At 31.2% G+C, this 21,859-nt stretch overlaps 1 protein-coding gene and 1 long non-coding RNA gene across 3 annotated transcripts; one reads left to right on the forward strand and one right to left on the reverse strand.

Annotated features, from left to right (window-relative positions):
* Window positions 1-1,443: 1,443 nt before the first annotated feature.
* Window positions 1,444-18,172, reverse strand: LOC130630689 (uncharacterized). 2 transcript variants are annotated; one of them, XM_057444267.1, is made up of 28 exons: window positions 16,817-18,172; window positions 14,113-14,221; window positions 13,890-14,040; window positions 13,420-13,618; window positions 11,726-11,782; window positions 11,619-11,648; window positions 11,506-11,538; window positions 10,906-10,968; window positions 10,799-10,832; window positions 8,935-9,959; window positions 8,817-8,861; window positions 8,688-8,746; window positions 8,468-8,489; window positions 8,009-8,029; window positions 7,139-7,183; window positions 7,013-7,069; window positions 6,787-6,891; window positions 6,180-6,627; window positions 4,304-5,479; window positions 3,816-3,878; window positions 3,523-3,585; window positions 3,350-3,436; window positions 3,216-3,248; window positions 2,811-2,849; window positions 2,578-2,622; window positions 2,196-2,228; window positions 1,991-2,089; window positions 1,444-1,840 (listed from the first exon to the last, which is right to left on the reverse strand). In XM_057444267.1, exons 1-28 carry the CDS (start codon window positions 16,823-16,825, stop codon window positions 1,695-1,697), a joined length of 4,296 nt encoding a protein of 1,431 aa, XP_057300250.1. In that variant the 5' UTR covers window positions 16,826-18,172; the 3' UTR covers window positions 1,444-1,694. The 2 variants fall into 2 exon arrangements, with proteins under 2 accessions (XP_057300250.1, XP_057300251.1); XM_057444268.1 differs by lacking the exons at window positions 10,799-10,832; window positions 13,420-13,618; window positions 13,890-14,040; window positions 14,113-14,221; window positions 16,817-18,172.
* Window positions 18,173-18,427: 255 nt separating this feature from the next.
* On the forward strand, window positions 18,428-20,765 carry LOC130630691 (uncharacterized). The gene is made up of 2 exons (XR_008982099.1): window positions 18,428-19,012; window positions 19,898-20,765. It is a non-coding gene; the product is annotated as an uncharacterized LOC130630691 (long non-coding RNA).
* The last annotated feature ends 1,094 nt before the right edge of the window (window positions 20,766-21,859 follow it).

The raw sequence follows: 21,859 nt of genomic DNA on the forward strand, positions 1-21,859 counted from the left end.
CATGTTTTACGTACCTTTATTCTCCGTTACGGACATGATTTACAAATATATATATATATTTTTTAAGCTTCAGCATTGAATATATAATAAATCCTTATTGCACAATTATGTGTACATTACTTTTGAAATGCAAAGTGCTAAATAAATCTCTCGTGCTAGCTATGCTATAACAATAAAAAATCATTCCAACTTGTTTCTTATTATTGCGTTTCATCTCCTAACCCATTATAGCAAGATAGCTAGGTAAGACTTGACAATTGTTGTTACTTTCCCTTTTTACGCATTGCGGTATTTTTAAGACAATAATGAAAACTTGTGATGTAACTAGCTGCCATAAATAAAGTTTTTTCATTTGTAACATTGGTGCAGCTACAGCTTAAAGCAATTTTAGCATGTTTCGATCTTGAACCTTGTTTCTTCTGGACAAGCTCTTATGTGAGTACTGAGTATTTTAAATAATTAATAAATCAATTTATCGCAGTATTTATAGAGTAAAAATACAAAGCAAAAGGTCACTAATTCATGTTTTCCTTATGCCTTACGCTCTGCCGGCGTTTTAAATTTTTTTTCCTACAAGCGCTTTTCTAGTGGGCAGACCTGCGCGGTATTAAACTCCGTAATCTTAGAATCTGAAGAAATTAAAAGAATGAAATCATAAAATTTCTGATTAAGATAAGGAAAATGCAGGGTTTTCACCTTGACTTTGGTAAATTATTTTTCTACAATACAGCTAAAATACAAATTATATTTTATCTTCTTATAACTGAGAAGAACTGAAAATAAACTGATTAGAAATGCTAACTAGGTCATTTTAGAAGATGTTAAGAAAAAATTCTGAAATAGTACTTCTCTAATCAAATGATGGAAATAAATAAGGTTTTTTGTTTTACTCTAACCAGATGTCAATATTTGTGCGAACTAACGAAGTTTACCCTTCTTTGATCGATCTCAAGAAACGGAAAAGACATTAAAACAACTCTTTACTCTAAGACAATTTTCCACTTGCAGGATCATAAAATTTCGGTAAACGAAAAGAATGGCTTATGATTTATACCCAATCATGCCTTAATTACCTGTTCCGTTCATGTCGGAAAAAATATTCTTGAAGCAGTCGTTTAAAATGTGAGCTTTTCGCTGTTTCTAAAACTATTATGTATTTTCACTTCATATTTTTGAGCAAATAATGTAAAAGTTGACCAATCTACGTTTAATCAATTTATTAATTTCTGTCCAGTTTGTTCGGAAGTGGATTTACACTTGAGACACCTGTTACTCCGAAGATTGGTGAAACAGCAAAATCACTTGCGTATAACGTGACCGTGAGAAGGTACAAAAGGTCTACCCGACGGTAATTATTAGTGTATTGGCGCAAAACATTTCCTATAGGATGACACATAGTCATTTCACAGGTTTGAACCAAGGAGAAATAAAAAAAGCAAAATGTGGACTAATTTTTCTTTCTGAACATAAAATTACAAATAAATTGCAAAGAATAAATGGATCGATTCATACCTTTAAAAAAAAGGAAAAAAATCCACACTAACTCATTTGTGCGTAATACATGTACAGAACGCAGGAATGTAAATAGACACCAAAATGACTAGAAATTAGGTAATTCAAAGCGACAACTTCACAAGTTAGCTAAAGTCAGTATATCCAAACAAAAAATTAGTAAAGCAAAAATAACTGCATGATTAACTAGTTAGTCCAATTTCTTTCAACCTTTTATTCTTTATGTCATCGAACTTTTTCCGCTCGTTGTTTATTTTTGTTCGCACAGCGAAGGCAAAATTGGCTGATCCAAAGTAACTTTTTGCAAAATTTTCCATTTCCAGTCGACCTAAAATAATGCAAGAATGATTGAGTATACTCGCACAAAAGACACAAAATAGTTGCTTTAAGCAACTATGCCTCATTTGCAAGTGATTGTTCAAACAATCTATTTACCTATACTTAAAAACCATCGAACAAAAGCTAAATTATTTGATACCTGGAAATGGTCGATCATTGGTGCGACGCACGTAACAACCAAATTTTTCGAAGAACACTTTATTTAATTCCGGAGTCCACTTGACACTGGATTTGACAGCTAAGTATAAAAGCAACAATAAGATAAGTTTTGTTAATATCAAACCTAAAAAAGTGGTTTAACTAAACCTATATATATGAAGAAGCGATAAAAGTGTTCAACTTACGTTTGCATTTCAATCTCTCATTCTCTTCTTTATCTATTGGAATAAAATCTGGTTGTTTTTTAAACTAGAAAATTCCTGGAAATTATAACTCTTGGTTAGCAAGACGACCATTCAAACTATTATTGCTTTAACAGAAAAAATATTGTCCTTTATAACTTATATATAGCAGCGTTTTTATACTATGGCAACTCAAAAATCAGTAAAGTTAATGACACTTGAAAGATCTAAGCATTTTTCAACATATTTAATCTCCAGGATCATTGGAAAGTTGAATTTCTGAGAGAATTTAAGATTGGGGAAGACGCCAAATTCTTTAAAATCTAATTTGCACACGAAGCAACCTACAAAGGTTTCTTTAAACTTAATTTTTTACATCACTTACCTTCATAGGAAGTAGGATCACATGAATCATCTCTAATTTGGGCATCTAGATAGAAATGGATATTCATAAACATGAAATACATCTTTTGCAAAAGATACTTGTACATCCCATAAATTTTAAACAATCCAGGTTGATATTTCTCGGTATATAAATAATTTTCATAACTGTCTAAGTGTTATTGAGAAAACTAAAATAAATAATTAAAACAGAAAGACTCTTGAAAGGATACTCACCAGTAATTTTAACGTACTTTTTTCTTTTTTTTGATCTGCCTATAATTCAAAGTCAAATGTACAATCAAATGGTCAACAAAAAATACATTTTTATTTCGGTGAACTCGCAATTACTTTTAAGTAAGTGAAAAAAAGTTAAGTACATGTAATTTGTAAAAATATTACGTTTAATATTAGTGATACTAGACAATTTTCCGCAAAAACGTTAAGTAATATATTTTGCATAGAGGACTATAAAAACAACTTATATTTCATATGATTTTTAATTGACCTATGTGAGATTTAAAACAAATAAGGTCTGGTTTTCAAATTCAATGTTCTATAAATAAACATTTCCCACAACGCAGAGTAGGACAGGTTGAATAAATATTGTTTGACAAAAAAATCAAAACTCAAACCACTCACCACGCAAAGGATACTTCCTAGCTTCAACTGGTACTAAAAACAAAAACAAAACAAAAAAACCATCGTATATCTAAAACAAGGTCATGGTTGGTATTATAAATCAGACGTTGTTTTAAATTAAATTTAAAACTAACCATTTTTTGATTCAATAGCTTCTTCATCCGATGAACTGCTCGACAGCATCATCACTCTTTTCCCCACTGATCTTTTTGTCTTTGTCGCTGAATAAAAAACCAAAAAAAACAAACACTTTGCAAGTCACTGAGGCCCAAAGGATTGAATCAATAAACTACAGTGAAGTATTAACCTTCAGCTGATGTTCTTACGGGAGTACTTGTCACTGCATAGTTAGTTGCCAATTTCTTGTCTTCTAAAGAAAGAAAGTATTAGTCTGCTATGTAGTCCATTGAGCAGCTTTAAGGTAATTTTCCAAACAATATAAAACAATGATGGGGAAGATCTTTAGGTTTTGGATCACACATTGCTTTGAAAAAATTTCATCAAAAACAATGACTAATAAAAAGAACAAAATAACGAGTTTTGTAACTAACAGAAATTTTCTCTATTTGCACCAGACAACATTAGAAAAAGCAAACATACCTGTATGAGTTTTGTCTTTAAATGTTTTTAAACTTTTATCAGTTTCTTCAATATGACCGTTATCTATAAACAATCAAGTTATAAACACTGAAAGACTTGCTAATCATGAAAAGTCATTCTACATTTTGCTCATCTGCAATCTTTTAATAATTTTTTAATGAAATCAAATTTGGAACACGTATTATTTCGATCATAATAATCGTGAAATAATATTAGCTGATTTGAACATTTGTTAATACATTATAAGAAAAAATTAAACAAATAAATGAAATACAGTGGTTAAAACGACAAAAATTTATAAAAAAAGGTTTAATAAAACATAACCCGGCAAGTCTTCCATTATATCCTGGTTTCCTAAATCTCAATAAACAAGAAAAAAATTAAATTTACCACTCATGATCTATGATAAAGTTGTTACCTAGAATGCGTGCCACTTCCACAATTTTATTCCATACAGAAAGGCTCCTCCCTAACAAATAAATACATACCGCTTGCATGGAGATTTATTAATTGTTTTCCAATCTTTGTGACTCCCATTAAAGCTAATGGGGCTTGATAAATATCTTTATTCATGCTTTCAGAATGACCCATATGGGCGTAGAACAGTTGTCTTTCCTGTTGTGGCAGGTCCAACGCAGCATATAAAGTGCTGACGCGGTGTCTATTAGTGGTTGCATTTATAATTTCCACATTGGTAAGTTCTAGTTTCTTACAGACTTCTTTCAATGCATGCCAGCCAGACACATTTAAAGATGACAGCTGTGTGCTGGCAAACACAAAATCATTATTTTTATCGATACCAGCCTTGATTCTAAATTTTGGATCAACTAACCTTTTCATAGCAGAAGTAGTGTCGTTTGGAAATAAAACAGACACCAAATGATGATTTCCTTTACCCGTCATGTAGGTTATTTTTAGTGAACTCACTAATAGTTTGTCAGCTTCATTCAAACTCTGAAGACGTTGTTGATCAATCCAATTATCGCTTTCTGCTTCTAACCAATCTTTTACTAGGAGGCGACTTGTTTCCCCACCACGGCGCCCATTCAATAATGTTAGTCGTGTGAGTACTAAGTTCCTCAGTTCAACAAAAGAGTGAGCAGTCCATAACTCAAAAACACACAGTAGTTCACCCATTCTCTTGAGAATATGTTGATGTATTTTCTCAATGTCGCTTTCCAAAGGCAACTGACATGGTTTTCTTATTTTAACTAGCCTTTTTTTTTCAAGCTCGTATCGTGCAGAGGAAACCATGCAATCCTCGTTGGCTTTATAGCATACCATAAATTTTTCGATTTCACTGGCCTCCTCTTCGTTAGCTAACATATATTGATGAGCATACAATATTTTTACACTTTTGTTGATGATGTAAAAAACATTCTGGCGTAGTCCTGGCTTAAGACTACGATCAACATTCAAAGTAACAGCGTCAATGGCATCAGTAAAACACGTAAAATTCTTTCGCACAAACATATCTAACAAATTACCATGATCATGACAAACGCCATTCATCCTCTTAAAAGATTGGTACAGGCTACCTAACACTCGCATATGACCCCTAACAGATTTATTCACGGTGGCTGCTTTTTCTTTTTTGACTACAAGCTTTGCAAACAACTTCATTCCAATTCGTAATATCATTTCATCTTTGCGACATATATTTCCTATTATTAAACAAGGCAAATTAAATTTTCAAATATTTATTTTGTGTTTAAAGGTTTAGAAAATTAAAAAAAACATTATTTGCATCAATTTTAATGTACAGTGGAAGGTTGTACATTGAAATAGATGTTCTTAAACCTTTGGGGGCGTGAATACAAATTAAATAAACCTACATTTTTTTTCTGTCAAACATTTGTGAGTATTTATTTTAACGAAATAAACTTAAAACCTTTTGAAAACATAATTTTATGAATTAGGTCAATAATCTAAAAGATCAATTCATATATTTTTTTTAAATTAAACTACAACTTTAATTGAACACTTTTTTTACTATTTCGCTCATAAAAAACAACAAAAAAATGTTACACTTGATCATATCCAGGATGTAACATGATTATGTTTATTAAATAATTATTTGAATGAATTAAGGATTTCTATGAAATACATAAGGACTTTTAATGAATAGTACAAGTATTTTTTAACTCCTTAAATCCCAGAAGTTTCCTTTGCAATTTTTTATTATTTTTGATTACTGTAGTTATTCGTAATAATTTAATAAAGAACAATGAAAATTTCATGAATTGGTAACAAATGTGAAGAACAGGGATGTTATCACCATAAAGCTGTCCTACAAATCAATTGCTAAACTATGAACAAGTATGGAAAAAAGCTCGTAACGTAAATATAAAAATGATAACTTACCTACGGGATCATCTCTAAGCTTGGCCAAAATGACTTCCTTGAATTGATCCGACATTTGGAGTGACATTGGAAGGAAGTCCAGTGACAATGGCAAGCCTGTTGGGACAGCATCTTGTCTTCTCATGCACGTTCTTTTGTGGCTGGCAAAGAAACGCTTAGAGATAAAAGCAGAGCATAAATTACAACGTTGCAATTCCAAGTATTTCTTTCTTTGACGTTCTCCTTGGAAAATAGGATTTTCTGTGGTAGCTTGCAACTTGTTGTACATTAAAATTCCTTCCCTTTTAATTTTTTTCCATTCCTCAATTTGCTTCACCTTAGTCATCTTTAGTGCATTTTTCACTCTTTCATTTTCCTTATGACATTTTTTAATGTGTCTGCTCAATTTTGAAGACATTATAGAACAATAAATGCACATTCTATACGGTTTTTTGTAAGGACTTTTTTTCTGAAATAAAAAGATAAGATGATTCTAGAATTGCTACATAACACAAAACATAAAGCCTTGCATCAATAATCCTAAATTTAAATAAAATAGCATTGGAAAGTATTAATCAGTCAGTAGTATATAAGTTTACACAATCTTAAAATGCATCGATAATAGTACCTGCAGTTTTTTAGACTCGGCTTCAATTGTTTCCTGTTCACTATCAGTATTCACAATGTCTAAATCCTCATCAATCTCCAAACCAGAATCATTTTTCACTGAAACCTGTTTGTGTTAAATAATACTATTGATAATTAAAAATAATAAATTAGGAAGCAACTTGTTGGTAGTTCAAAAGGGCTGAACAAATCATTGTAAATTAAATAAGCATCATCACAAAACTCACTTGTTCACAACAGCTGACTTCCCTAATGGTCTGCGTATGTTCAGCAACTTGACACACCTGCAAAATTTCCAGATATAAAAAAAGCTATGCAAGGATGTATGAAAAGTTATTACAAACATACAATACCTTTGTCGATGCTAGAGTTTCTATTTCTTCAAGATCAACTTTCATCTAACATTAATAAAGAGTAACTATTAGGTGTATTTAATTATTACTATTGACCGTAGGACCTAATGGAATTGATTTTGGACTTTGACCTTATAAATGCAGGAGATGAGAAAATTGGACTCCCAGAATTAACATTCTTCTTACTTTGGCATGAATGCTGGAACTACACTACATATTGCTTAAATTAAGTAATCATTTGGTGGTGCATGCTTTATTACCAAGTCATAAACATCAGACAACTGACAAAACAAGTACTTTTAAAATAAATTTTTAAAAAAAATAAAAACAAAAAAATTGAAATTACATGCCTTCAATGCACAAGGCAAATTAAGCAAGTTTGGGTCAAATCCGAGAAATTAAATTCTAACAAAATGTCAATATTTCATGATTTTCAACAAAAGTTCTACAAAAATAAGTTTTCAACCAATAAACCATTCAATTGGCGTTAAATGGAAAAGTTACTGAGCACAAAAAAAGATTTGGTTTTATAAAATCTAATCTTTTAAATTTAATGATTTTCTGAATAAATGAAGAATTTCCTATAATTTTCTCTAATTATAACCAGTGCATCACAATGTAACCTTTGTAAACCAAAATTAACTGTCAGGTAATTTTACCATGAAGTTAATTTTTCATTTTTTCACTTCAACAATTCATAATTTTCAACATTTAGGTAAATCGATGACAGTATATTTTAGCAGCAAAAAAAAACATGAAAATTTTATTAACCTGAACTAACATTTGCTGAAAATATACCGGCATTTGTATTAAATTTAAATTAGAAATGCTGCAATGTAAAAAATATATGAGTAATGATGGAATACATACGAACTTCTCCAATACTTTTGTCTAAAAATAAAATAGCATCAATTTATTACTATAATTATCATACCGTACAACTTTCTAGTGGACTCCAACTACACTGTATTCCAATAAAAAAATTGTGCAATGTCTTTATAGCATAATTATAACGGTAATAGTCTAAGCATTTCTTATATTAAATCAGGTGCTATCTATATCTCCTCCTCACAATTCAAAATCTTCAAAAATAAAAATGTACATAGGTAAATCTTTATTATATCGCAATAAAGATTCACCTATGTATATGCACCATCCCGATAAACTATCTAACATATTGCCGTAGTGTGGTGTAGTGGTTTTGTCTTTGGCTCCCAACTCTAGGGTCCGGAGTTCGAATCCCACTCGCTGCCTAGCAGTATGTTAGTGATGAACAAAATAGTTCTTCTTCATTATAACAAAAATGTATATGGGAGAATTCTAACATACCAGTGTTTCAGTTTTGTCATTTCTAAAAAATAAACATAGAAATATTACAACAAAATTATCTTTAAAGAACTAAATAAGTTACTTTAATTTCGACTAAAAAAGCATTGTTTACGTCGTTTACAGCAAATCTCATGTGAATGACACCATAAAAACACCAATTTTTCATAGTTTCGTTTGTAATATTTTATCACTTTTTGTAATATTTGAAAACAATAATTACCTAAAATTAATTTTTAATGGAAAAGTTGTTTCTTCATTACTACCATTCAAAATGGAACACTAAAAAATGAATAGAAAGTTTAAAATTTTTAAGTATTATTAGTGGAATTACTGGACCTTCAATACTTACTGTTTCGCTGTCAGAACTGCTGAAATCAGGGACAATTTCAATTTCCTGAAACATAAATATTTATCATCAATACAATTAAAAATTATACTTTAAACGGAATCATGAATTGCATACATACCGGATAAGTAATTTTTACATCATCGTCACTACAATCCAGCTTGGCAAAATCTATGTCCTTGTAGTAGTCTGCAAATTTATCTCCACCAATGACATTCTTTTTATTTACACCACTGCCAATATTTTCCTGAATCTTTTTTTTTGATTGGTAAGTACTGTTCTTGTACGTATTTACACCTGATGCAACCACATCTGCACTCTTGTAATTTCGACCTTGGACACTGACAACATCTGCAATGATCTCAGCAACTTGTTCTTTATTTTCACAACCTATTTTCATATCCTGTATACCAGCAATATTCGTTTCCTCAACATTCTGTCCATGTAGAGGTTCATCACCACAATATCTGTCCCCTTCGTTTGATTCTACTTGTGTATAAACAGTAGGATTATCCACCTTATAACTCACACTACCAGCAACACGATTGACCAAAACTGCATCTTTGCCTTCACCTACACTTTGATTGTGTAAACTATCAGAATTATTGCCCTTGGGTTCACATACATCAACAAAATCAAGAACCTTGTCATTAGTGACACTTCTATCTATAACACTGACAATATCTGTAATGATTTCAGCAGCAACTTGTTCTTTATTTTCACCAACTATTTCCATATCCTGTATGATAGATGTGTTTTCAACATTTTCTTTAAGTTGGAGTTTATGAACACAATATTTCTCCCCTCCCATATTTTCTAATTGCATGTAAACAGTAGCACCATTTGTCTGATAACCACCATTAAAACCTTTGCATTTAATATTTTCCTCTACTTCCTCCTCTAATTTTTCACACAAATCAACATTCTGACCATTGATAGCAACTGAATCTTTTCCATTGCCTACGTTTTTACTATATAAACGAACAGGATCGTTATTCTTGGGTTCATATACATCAACAACATCAATAAACTTTGCATTCACATCATCTTTATCTTTTACACAGGTGTCAGATTTTAGTTCAATACTTCCGTCTTTTTTCCAAACAACTACTTGATCACATTTTTCTTCGTCATTTTCCCCATTATCTAAAACAAATAGATCAGGTAAGGAGTATTCAAAAGTAAATAACATGTGTATAATACATATATATTGCAGTTCAGGGTGTATGCTACTCAAATTATTCAGAAACTTATATTTTGTTCAGTTCATGTTTCTAAACTATTTAGTTACAAATTTAATATTGCTTCTGGATTTTCCTTTCTTAACCAAGTTGTAATATCTTTGTTTAACCTTTTTCATAACATCCCAAAGAAGAATGAGATTAATTTTCCAGATGGACCCTCCTAAATAAATTTATCATGCATAAGTTCTATTTGAATTAAATCAGTCAAAACAGTATCTACAGAACCCAGAACCTATAGTACAGCATAAAATAGATAAGTGTAAGCAAATTAGGAAAATAATGTTATAATTACTGGAATTAGGCACTTAAAGTGAGACCATCCATAAAAATATGTCTGTTTTCTGTAACCGACACATTAAAATATCTTAACAGCTAGGTAGGCGATAATATTTTTTACATAAAAAAAATCAGTATCATATTGTCATATTTTTGACATTCTGCGTAAAGCATGTGAAAATCTGCATGACACGTGAAAATAACAAACCTAATAAATCAACCTATAAACCTAATAACATAACAAACAAACCAAATCAGAATTTAATTAGATAAAGAGTGTGAATTAAAATATTTACACTGATTATTTCAAATTATATGGATTTGGCATACAATGTGTATTTATAATTCATAAACTTTTTGTACTTATAACACTTCACCCAGCCATTTTACCCGAAACAAACACATTTTTAGAGATAGCATGGGAAAGGGTGTTACGTAATTGAGAAATTTTCACACATTACAAACCTATCACTTCTGTTTGAAGAATGCAATCATGAATCTAATAAAAATAATTCAATATTTTTAAGATACATGTAACGTTAAAAACAACATAATTAAAGTATATATCTTACCTTGTCCAGACATTCCTTGACATCTTCCTCTGTTGTTGCACTACCAGAAATGAATTCATCATCCTAAGTGCAATATTAGCAAAAAATTACTGTACAGTAGAAATAATTTTGTTTTATTTATGGGAGTGATTCTCAAAAATTATCTTTGTGCATGTTTCGTCTATATGGAGGAGCAAAAGATTGCTTTATAAGCAACATATTTTTTGTTGTATGGTAAAAACATAAATATTGTGCTACAGTTTAACTCTTGTTATTAAATACAAAAAAATTGAAATCGATAACATATTGGTTAAACAAATCATTTTCAAAAATTGGATAAAATTAAGTCATTTTGACACATATCAGAATTCCAATCTTAAAAACTACACAACATAAAATATTTAAATGAAAAAGAGAAAATGAAAATTGTGGATATATAACTGATTATAACTTAAAATTATTTCAAAATGACTTGTACAGTAATTAGAGCTAATATCGTGAAAGCTTTTCTTCAAAATTAACTTTTTAGTATGGCTAATAACAGGAACCAAAACGTGGACATCATGAAAGATTACAATATTGATACAAAAACATTTTGCCTTAAAAATGTAGATGGCTTACATGTTCAGAATAAATCTGCTTTTTTTGGTTATTCTAAAATCACAAAAAAGGTTTTATTATAAACACAAGAATTTTTTGAACAAAAAGTTCAAAATCTATGATTGGATACTCACAATTACATTCCCAGGATTGCATAAAACAAACTGAAAAGAAAGAAAAGAAAAATAGCAGTTACTCTAGTGAAGAAAAAGAAAAATGTATATATTACAAAAAAACTTACTCCCTGCTTGGTAACAACATCAATATTTGCAAAATATGGTGAAGCAGTCTCCTTGTTCTAAACATAATAGAAGTAACAGTTGAAGTTCTCAAAAAAAATTTAGAATATTTTTTTGTATTTTTCAAAAAAGAATCAAAAATAATTATTGTTAAGGCGACTCCAATGTTCTACGGGAGAAATCGATAGTAACTTACAGTCGGTTGGCAAAATAAAAATAATTTTATTGAGAATGTATGGTTGGAACAACAACAAAAATAAAGAAATACACACTAACAACAGCGGTTAAAAAATAAAAAAATTCAAAAAAATCGTTTGTAACCGTTTTAACTCGCTTGGTTGATTTGAAATTCATTTCGTAATCATTTCCAAATCATTTTGTATTCATTTCCCATTAGTTTTTCACAAAAATAAGAATTAATTCGTTTCATCTACGTTAAATTCGTTTCGGTTCAAATTGTTTTAAAATCGCTTAAATTGTCACACATGTTTATAAGACATTGTCAATTTCTAAAGAAATTTAACTATCAAATTACGTAAATAACTGCATTCTTCTTGCAGAAATAATAAAATTCTTCGCTAAAAACGAATATGTAACAGATTTTCTGTTAAAAAAAGTTTTAGCCGATATTATTTTTTTGTTTTCGTGAAAATTAGAGTCTGTCGAGCCTGTAGAACAACTAATGAAGTTGAAGTCGCCTAAAAGTTACAAAATGAGAAAAAATCTGTGTGTGCTCAAAGTTAAAATTCCTCAAATATATTTAATCTGTATGATAATTAAGGAGTTTTAAAATTCCTCTAATATATTTAACCTGTATGATAAGTAAGGGGTAACTAGGGTAATAACTAGGTTCTGCAAAAACACTTTACCTCTATGTTTAATAAAATATTCATGACTTATTAATTATTCACAAACATAACATTCCTTTAGCATGATTTTTGCAGTGCAAAATTTTTGAATTGCATTTTCTCGAAATAAAATTTTCCAACATAACAGTACATAGTTTTGTTGAACACTCCCCTCCATTTTGTCGAAATTCTACGAAAATAAGTTTGTTGCGACAATTTATTTGGCTACAAAACTTTGCTTTTTTTAGCGCAAAAGTGAGAAAATATCGAGCTATTGATCCATCATATACTTAAAAATTGATCAGTCATAAAACAGCTGTTGTAAAACAAAATATGCTATATTTTTTGAACCACGTTTTGTTTTGAGTAAAAAAAGCAAAGTTATTTAGAGCTGAATAAGATCTTTGCAACCATATGTTTTTCAAGAAACAAAAATTTTACTGAAGGGAGTGTTTGGTAAAATATACTAGAAAGGTGAATTTTTGTAAATAATTTTTCCTTCTTGGATTTTTTTATGGAAATATTTTATCATCATTCTAGAGATAATTTATTTGGCTTTCAGAATATATATATATATATTTGTTACAGTTAATAAAGCAAGCAGAGAAGATATTTTAAATATACTGAGAATGTGTCTAAGGGGGTTACCGTATCCTTAATGGAAGTTGATGTCCTTTAAAAGGCATTCCAGGAATGCCTTTTTAGAGGACAATTGCATCGCGTAACTTGGTGAACTGGCGTATGTGATTGATCACATAAGCACCTATTTTTAAAATGAGAAGCCTGATTCATCACAACTATAAAATCTAACTAAAAAGAAATAACAAAAAAGTGACAAAGATACTCACTTTTCTCCAAAAAAGTTCTTTCATATCTCCATACGAATATCTCAACTCTTCTCCAATAGATATGACTTTGTCACACAAAACAAACAGGCAAAGATGCAAATGCCCATTATCATCATATATCGGTTTCATGCAACAGTTTTTGGCATTTTTGCTGTCATTAACGTATTTCCCAAACTGTGTGTTCTCAGTTGCATCGATGCTATTATAAATAATCTTAAAATTGCAGTATATTACCTAGAGTACTTTTCAAATTTCACAACTGACTTTTGTGACAATTTTCCTGAATATTTTATGAAAATCAAATTTTCCATTTTTCTCAAAAGAAAATATTTTTTGCCGGCATTTATTTGCAAAAAATTATCCTGTGCTCTTTACAAAATTCGTAAATAAAGTTTCTTTCCAACAATCTTTACGCAAGTAACTGCTGTGGATATTAAAATAATCACAACATATATGTACAATTTGCTTACCAACTGTTATTATAAAAAAATAAAAAGGAACCAGCTTCATCAGGATATGTAGATTGCAATTTTTCACCCTCAACTTTACTAATACAATTTCCAGCATACTCAAGAAGAAATTCACCATGTTGAAATGTTTTTGTAGCAAACACTCCAAAACCTTATAAAAAAAGTTGTATCATAATAATGTAAAACAGTTCACACCCTATTTGGAAGCATAATAGACGTATACCTATGTTGTCATTGATGAATAATTTCTGGAAACCACTTTGATCTGCTTTTTGTTTGCAATAATACTTTGCAATAGAACGTGGGTCTGTCTCACGCTTATTCTGTCGTCTCTAAAAATAAATACAAAAATGAACAAATAAAAATTGAAGTAAATGAAAAGTAGAATTTCACCCTTTGGCAGCCAGGTCACTTTTTTATTTTTTTCAAGAAACGTAGATGTACTCTAAAGAATCACAAATAAAATTCCTTTCATATAGTAAAAAAATAATTTTACTAAATTAAATTTAAATTTTACAAAAATTTGAATAAATTTTATGTTACCTAAAATTATTTAAAGGTTACCTCCCGCGAAAAATAAAGGTAACGGCATATACAAGTACTTGAAAGGCTGTCTAGGAATTTGAATATTTTTTTAAAAATTCTTGATTGGTTCTTTAGAATTTGGACTAAGAAGATTTACTAATTATGCATGATGACAAGCCATAGAGAGTTAAAAATGTTTCCTAGCCATTCACTTTGACGCGTTTTGAACATTTTTACATAAATTTTAACATTTAGTTATCATAATTATGCTCAATTCATACTCATGGCATCATAATTTTGCATAATTAGCACAACTTTTAAGACAAATATCTCAGAAACGGATAAAGATTTTTCAAAAAAATAAAAGGATTTCTAGAGAACTTTCAAAGATCTTTCATATGAGCTTAACTTAATTTTTTGCGGGAGGTAACCTTTGAGGTGGCAGTAACCCTTTTTTAGCTGTCCAAATAGCTGAATTATTTACTCAGTGTTTTATTTATACCATTTTATTTTACTATTTCCTAGAAATATAGGCCTTAATACATAAGAAAATGATTTTAACTTAACACTAAAATTGCTGAGTCAGCAGAAATTTCTTTTTAAAAATGTATCAAAAACAAGAAAAACTTTTTACAATCTCGTTATTTTTCATCAACTTCTGTTTTTAAATGAACCTTGGGTTAACCCTGTTAAAACGGTGTGCGGATTTTTTTTGTTCATTCTTATTTTTTTAACAATAGCCTTTAATCTTTTTTCAAAAGATTTTTTGTTAGCATCCCCTGCTGCATCAAACGCTGTTAAAAGAAAAATATCGCGAATAAAAAGATTTCCGCACACCGTATCATGGCTGCATGATTCACCAAGCATGTCTGAAAATTTTAAAGTAAAACGAACATGCTATTGAAAGTTACAGCTTGTGCAATGTAGCATAATGAAGATCGTCTTAAATTTCTTCATAATGCGCCATCTTTGTTGTTATTAACGTTTCTCTTTAATAATTACATCATTTCTTTCTGTACAATTTCACAACCACGTAGACTTAAACTATACTCGGCAAAACTAATTAATTATTCATGAATTTTATTTTAAAGAGGAATTTTTAAGGCTAAATATTTTTGTTGAAAGATAATAGTATTATAGCCATAAAATCGTGACAAGTGTGTTATAACAGAAAAAATTGGATTATAAAGTCTGAAAATAACCTTACGTAACCAATTATGTAAAAAAAATCCGATTTTTAAAAGGATTACTGCCACCTTAAAATAATGTTTTATTATTGTAATAACATATACAGTACCGCTTAAATGTACACAAGTTTTAGGATCTCATGTCTCATTTCTACATAAATATCTTTTATTCATTACCTCTTTTGTAGACTGCGTAATTGAAGAATTAAAAACAGCGCTCCATTTTTTGCGTTTTTATTTCCATGTGATTTCTTTGAATAATATTACTCGCTACAGTTTTATTTAGGAGCTCGATTGTTCACGCACATAAGGAATAAGTTCGTATTTTATGCGAGTTATTATTCACTTGTCTAACACATTTTAGGACCGTGCCAAGGTGCATGCGCGCGATCGCGCACCTAATATGAGGCAGTCTGCAAAATCATTTTTATACATCTTAAATAACGAAACGTTGTGGTAAAAAAAAATAGTTAGGTGTGATTCACACTGGCTAATATTCACATTGCACTTGTAAATTTTGCTTACAAGTGCGATTTTTTGCACTCCATATAGCACTGGTAATTTTTTAGCGGGTGCTTTTTCTGGCTCTGGCCTGACATATTAGAAAAGTTAACTCATTGTGGGTATTAAATGTGTGTTTTTGTAAAATAAACTTCACACAAAAATCATTGCTACCTGTTTTGTTTTGTCTTAAAATGTTTGTATGTTTTTTTGTGTCATAAAACAAACGATACAAAGTACATTATATACTTCGTTATGCTAAACGAAAACAATATTAAGTGCTTTGTTTAAAGTAAAAAGTACAAACGAAGTCCATACAAACTTTTTTATAACATGATACAAAATGTTTTCTTGTAACTTAAAAAAGGAATATGGCCACGTTAAAGCTTTGTAGAGACATTTTCTCATCATTTTAAAAATAAATACAACTTTCAAGCTTCATAGAGACGTTTTCTCATCACTTTAAAAAGAAATATGGCCACGTTAAATATATAATATATATGTAAATATATGGTAGTATAAAGACAAAGTGATTTTATGCCAAATACAAGTCAAAATATAGTACGTTTATATTAAGCCTGTTAAGTATTACTTATAATTTATTAATTATAATCGAATAATTATTCTATTGAATTCTTCACCACCATCATTTGCATGGTGAAATTTAGCCCATAGTAGGATTAAGTACTTTTTTCTACAAGAAAAAAAACTTACTTTTGACATTGATGCAAACTTTTATTTATTGTCAATTTACCTAGTAACAAAGATTTAAATATGCTAAACATGGACCATAATATATTGTTCTGTTTCACATGAAAACCTATTACCATAATCAACTTTTTTTAACATATATATACATAGATATTTCAGGGTGTTTGTAGTTGCGGCAATCATGTCTCAGCTGAATAGAACCAACCACAATAATTTACAAAATGATTAATTAAATGTGTGAGTGGGTCAGGAATACACAGCGGGGTGCAACTTACCGAAAGAGATTCAGGAGAGTTTACTGTATTTAAAGAAACTCCTAATTTTGCAAGGAAAAGACTATACATTTGTTTAAAAAATTAAGCAAAACATATACTTTTTTATTGTAGTAAAACATCGTTACTATATCTGAGCATCCCACAAACTACCAATTCAGAAAATCAAATAATTTATGACAACATTAATTTATCAATCAAAACAAGATTTGCTTAAATTTGACGGAAAACATAATTCAGATATACTGTGATAGTATTGTTCTGCCCAATCTTAGGAGACTGCCCAATATTTGGACATAAAAATGCCCAGTTCGTCAAAAGATTAGGCAGGAGACCATGGATGTGACACACAAGCTCTGTTGTTTGCAAGACCCTACAAACATTCTCAGGCACATAAAAATATATTTGGGGTATGTACATCAAAAACGAATTTGCCAGTACTGTTGAATTGACCAGGCCAGATTTGGCTAAGACGGGGGCCGTTTCAAGATTGGGCAGAACAGTATCATTGGGAAATTAGCAAGATAGTTTGATGATATTGTTTTCGAAAACGCTGTATTTGATCCAATTTGATCAATAGACATATAGTTAAAATTGTAATACTATTCTCACTTCAAGGGAAGGTTATATTTTTTGTGGTGAGTCAATAAATGTAAGCTTGCTGTATCAAGCTGGTTTCTAATGTCTGACATCAAGCAATGACAGATGAGCATTAAGTGCACAAGAATATGTGCATGATTCTGTGCAAAAATGCAAATTTGGACCAGAAAACACACACACATTAAGGTTCCAGTATTTTGTGCAATTCAAACAACCATATTTCAACCATGACAATATACAGTAGTAAAAGCTGTTGATGTGTGCAAACTGAAATTGAAAGCTATGACCTTGACCAAAAGAATAATAAGGCGTCAAATAAGAAAAACTGTTTTTACACTCAGCTATGCTAGCTAGCTATCACAGTGAAGTTAGTTTTAGTCAAATTCACAAGAAAATAAAAGAAAACAAAGAAAGTAAGAAACAGAAAATAAAAACACAAGAAACTTTGGCGGCTCAAAGCGCGAAGAACTTTCCCGCATCCAATATATGACGTAATGTTGGTCAATACTGCTACGCTATTGGTCAACAGTTTTTGGTTGCCTTTATATATAAATGGCGAACATAGTTACGCTAAATTCAGCGGTGCCTGGAGAAATTATGAAAAGGTATATGGTTACAATAGATTACACTTTGTTTTGCCCTCGAAAGGACATGGTCAGAGAATCTATATACTTTAAATTTTTAAGTTTTTAGTTCCTAGTTACGCCTGTGTATGTTAAGGGGTTTATAATCTTGGGTAATTAGATCATTTTAATTTGTTGTCTTACTTGTTCAGTTATTTTTGTTAATGTTTTTTAAATTTCTTATAGACTGAGCAAGTTGAATTTTGTAAACAAACTTTATGTAGACAGTTGTTTCATAAAAATGGAGTGTAAAGGTTTTAGCCATATAGCTGTTCTGCCTGGATAATGAACATTATCCAGGCAGAACATATCCAGCCTGATTAAGTAGCTTGCCCTGGTTAAAAACAGGGCAGGAAATACATAATCAGGGCAACATAATCAGGACAGGCCGGCTTATTACTCAAAAAATATTATTTGGCACTTATAAAAGGAACATAATCAGGTCAGGCCAGATTGTGTACGACAGTCTAATATTATTTCTCACTTATTATAGAATGAACATAATCGGGGCAAAGGTGCCGATAAGCCGCAAACGCCCGCATATATAAGGGCGAGTTCGGGCGACTTTTCGAATTAAATTGACGGTTGTCCGCCGAAACCGCCTGCACTTTCCTGAACTCGCTCGAAACATTCCCGAAATGCAACACCTTGTAACATAAACATGGCGGACGACAATTGAAAGAACACGCTTGAAGAGAAAGGAGGTAATAAAGTTTATATATAAGTTATTTATCAAGTAAATCTTATCAAAAACCATAAAAAACATTTCTTTTAAGAACTTAGCTTCCATATAGTTAGTTCATTTTAATTTTTATACTTTTTAAATAATTCTTCGAGAGTCATTTATGGTGAATCTTTTTTTTTTCTCGGGCATTGTTCGGGACTATGCGGGTTTTTTCGGGCAAAGACCTGAATTTTTTTTAAAACGCCGAACTCGCCCGAAAACGCCCGCACTTTTTACGGCGTATGCGGCTTATCGGCACCCTCGTGGGCAGGCCCACTTATGTATGACAGGCAAATATTATTCTTTATTGAATTTCCGTGCCCGCAGGCGTAGGAAATTCTTTAAAACCGTCGTTTTTTTCTTTCGGAGCATTTTTTAAGAAAAAATCGACCCTGGAATTTCACGTTCCTCCGTCACAGATTCAAACTTCTTACCCAAGCTCCCTAACTACTTGGAAGTCATCTAAATGACGTTTCAGGCCAAAATCGGTATTTGTTTTCGACAAAATTTGGCACAGTTAACAAAAAAGTGTGCTAAACATAATGGTGACATAATAATTTTGATTTTTGTCACCTAAATGTCATTTTAGGCCAAAATTGGTCCAAAAATTATAACTACTTTATTATAAACAAAATTTGGCACAGAAAAAAAGTATGCTGAAAATGATGGTCACATCAAAATTTTGATTTTTTGTCAACTAAATGCTGTTTAAGACCATAAACGTTTCAAGCGCAAGACTTTTAACTATGAATGATAGGCTGTAATTTTGTTAGCAATTTCTTTTAAAATGTGAGTTTATTATGACACGTTTCGTTTTGTTTGCGTTTGTTTAAGATATAATGTCACATGTGTGCTTTATCTTCAGAGCTTAATGCACCAAACCTCTTCGAATGTCTGGCACGATAACACAACGAATTAGCAGGTTGTCATCAAATATTTTGGTAGCGAGCGGAAATTCTTAGAGCCCCCAGGGCTTCTTGTATTATGCTTCAGAACAAGTCCATTGACGTCTTTGAAGGAATTCATATGATTGATGCCTTAAAAAGTGCTGCCATAGCTACCCGAAATCGGTTGATGCTTACCATGACATTTGGTGTTAGAAAGCTATATTTTTAGCTCAAAAAGTGTGTTACTCCTGCAAAATCTGGGACTTGTGGCCGTCAAAGAAAGAGGTCCAACATTCCTGCTGATAACATTTCAGAATATTTCAAACGGACAACAACTATTCCAATGTTGGTGCTGGAGTTTATTTTTAAGTAAGATGCGCTCTCTCATCAAAATTTAAGTGAATTAATTCAATAGTAAGGTTATAATAAAATATTGGTAATAAATAGTAAAAAGTAATAGTAGTAGTGTCGTAAATAATTATATAATAAGAAATACTCTCCCCTTTTTTTTGGTGATGACAAACCTGCTTGATTTCAAAATGTTCCCCGGGCTCAGTAACTTCGCTGACAGTACCTGGGTCAAGGAGCAACTAAGTTTTTTTCTTTTCTCCATTGATGATTGCGATTGTGATTGCTATAATGACATGATTAATCCATACCTTCCTTTTGTTAAATTTTTCACACATAAGTTATATACAAATTGTAACAAAACAGGGTAGCTGTAATGATAATATTTTTGCAAGGATTTTTTGTAAAACACTGACCATACACTGTTGTATGGTAGTAACAAAACAGGTAGCTGTAATGATAATAATATTTTTTAAGGATAAATACACTTATTCTTAGCGTTTAAGTCTTATCATTGAATTCCTGTGCGTGCAGATGACAGAGCCCCTCTCTTTGCTTCTCTATGTTTCTTTTCTTGCCTACCGGGCTCGGCATGACTCCGGCCGACAGTACCTGGTTTCTGGAGCGGCAGTATGACTGTCCATGTTGGACTTAACAAGCTATATTTTCAATATGTTTTTCGTTTGTCCTACAGGCATGCTGACGAGCCCTGACATTGGGGGAAACAGTCTTATTTATTGCGGTGCAGAAGCGATTGCGAAAATATTCCTATTCTGTCATACCTGAGGCCTTACAAATTAAAACACTTATATACGCATTGGTTGCGTAAAACACGCAAAGACCCGAAGCAGTGTTTTTTTTGTTTTTTTTTTACGCTTTGACATAGTAAAAAAATTGCCTACATCCGTGCCTGGCGAGGTAGTACGACCTTTAAAAATGTAGGTTGTATAATTATAAATGGACTGCATCAAATTTCTATTTTGCAGAAATAGGGCACACAATTTATTTGTAGTGTTGAAACGTTCCAGATTAATTTCAATGTGCAATTGGATTTAGAATAAGTATATATACACCATTTTTCTACTTTGTAGAAACAGGGCACACAATTTATTTTTTGACTTGAAACATTACAGGTTATTTTGATTTGTGCAACTGTGGGCTGTTATATTGATTTTTCTATTTTTGCAGAAATGGGGCACATATATTTTTTGACTTAAGGCCAAGATTCACACACGGAAAACGTTCCGCGGACCGGACCGGATCAAACAAAAACAAAGCTTTGCCCATGCACATTGTTAGCTCATTACGCAATCGAAACGGAAAATTGTGCAGTCCGAGAAGCTAGAAGACAGTTGAAATGTTTTTAACTTTTTTTCTGGTCCGCGAAGCGACTAGCATTTTTGACCAATACCAAGCTACAAAATATAGCCAAGTGACATCAAGAAACGACCGGCAGAAGCAAGCACATGTTTTTTATCCATATTATGTTGTTATTATTGTCGTAGCAACGTAGAAATTAATATTCGGTCTTTAACGTACTGGAACAGAACGGAACGAAACAGAACAGATTTTTATCGTTATCCGGTTCGGTC

Source organism: Hydractinia symbiolongicarpus, chromosome 2 (assembly GCF_029227915.1).
Source record: "Hydractinia symbiolongicarpus strain clone_291-10 chromosome 2, HSymV2.1, whole genome shotgun sequence".
In the NCBI taxonomy this organism is placed as follows: Eukaryota; Metazoa; Cnidaria; class Hydrozoa; order Anthoathecata; family Hydractiniidae; genus Hydractinia; species Hydractinia symbiolongicarpus.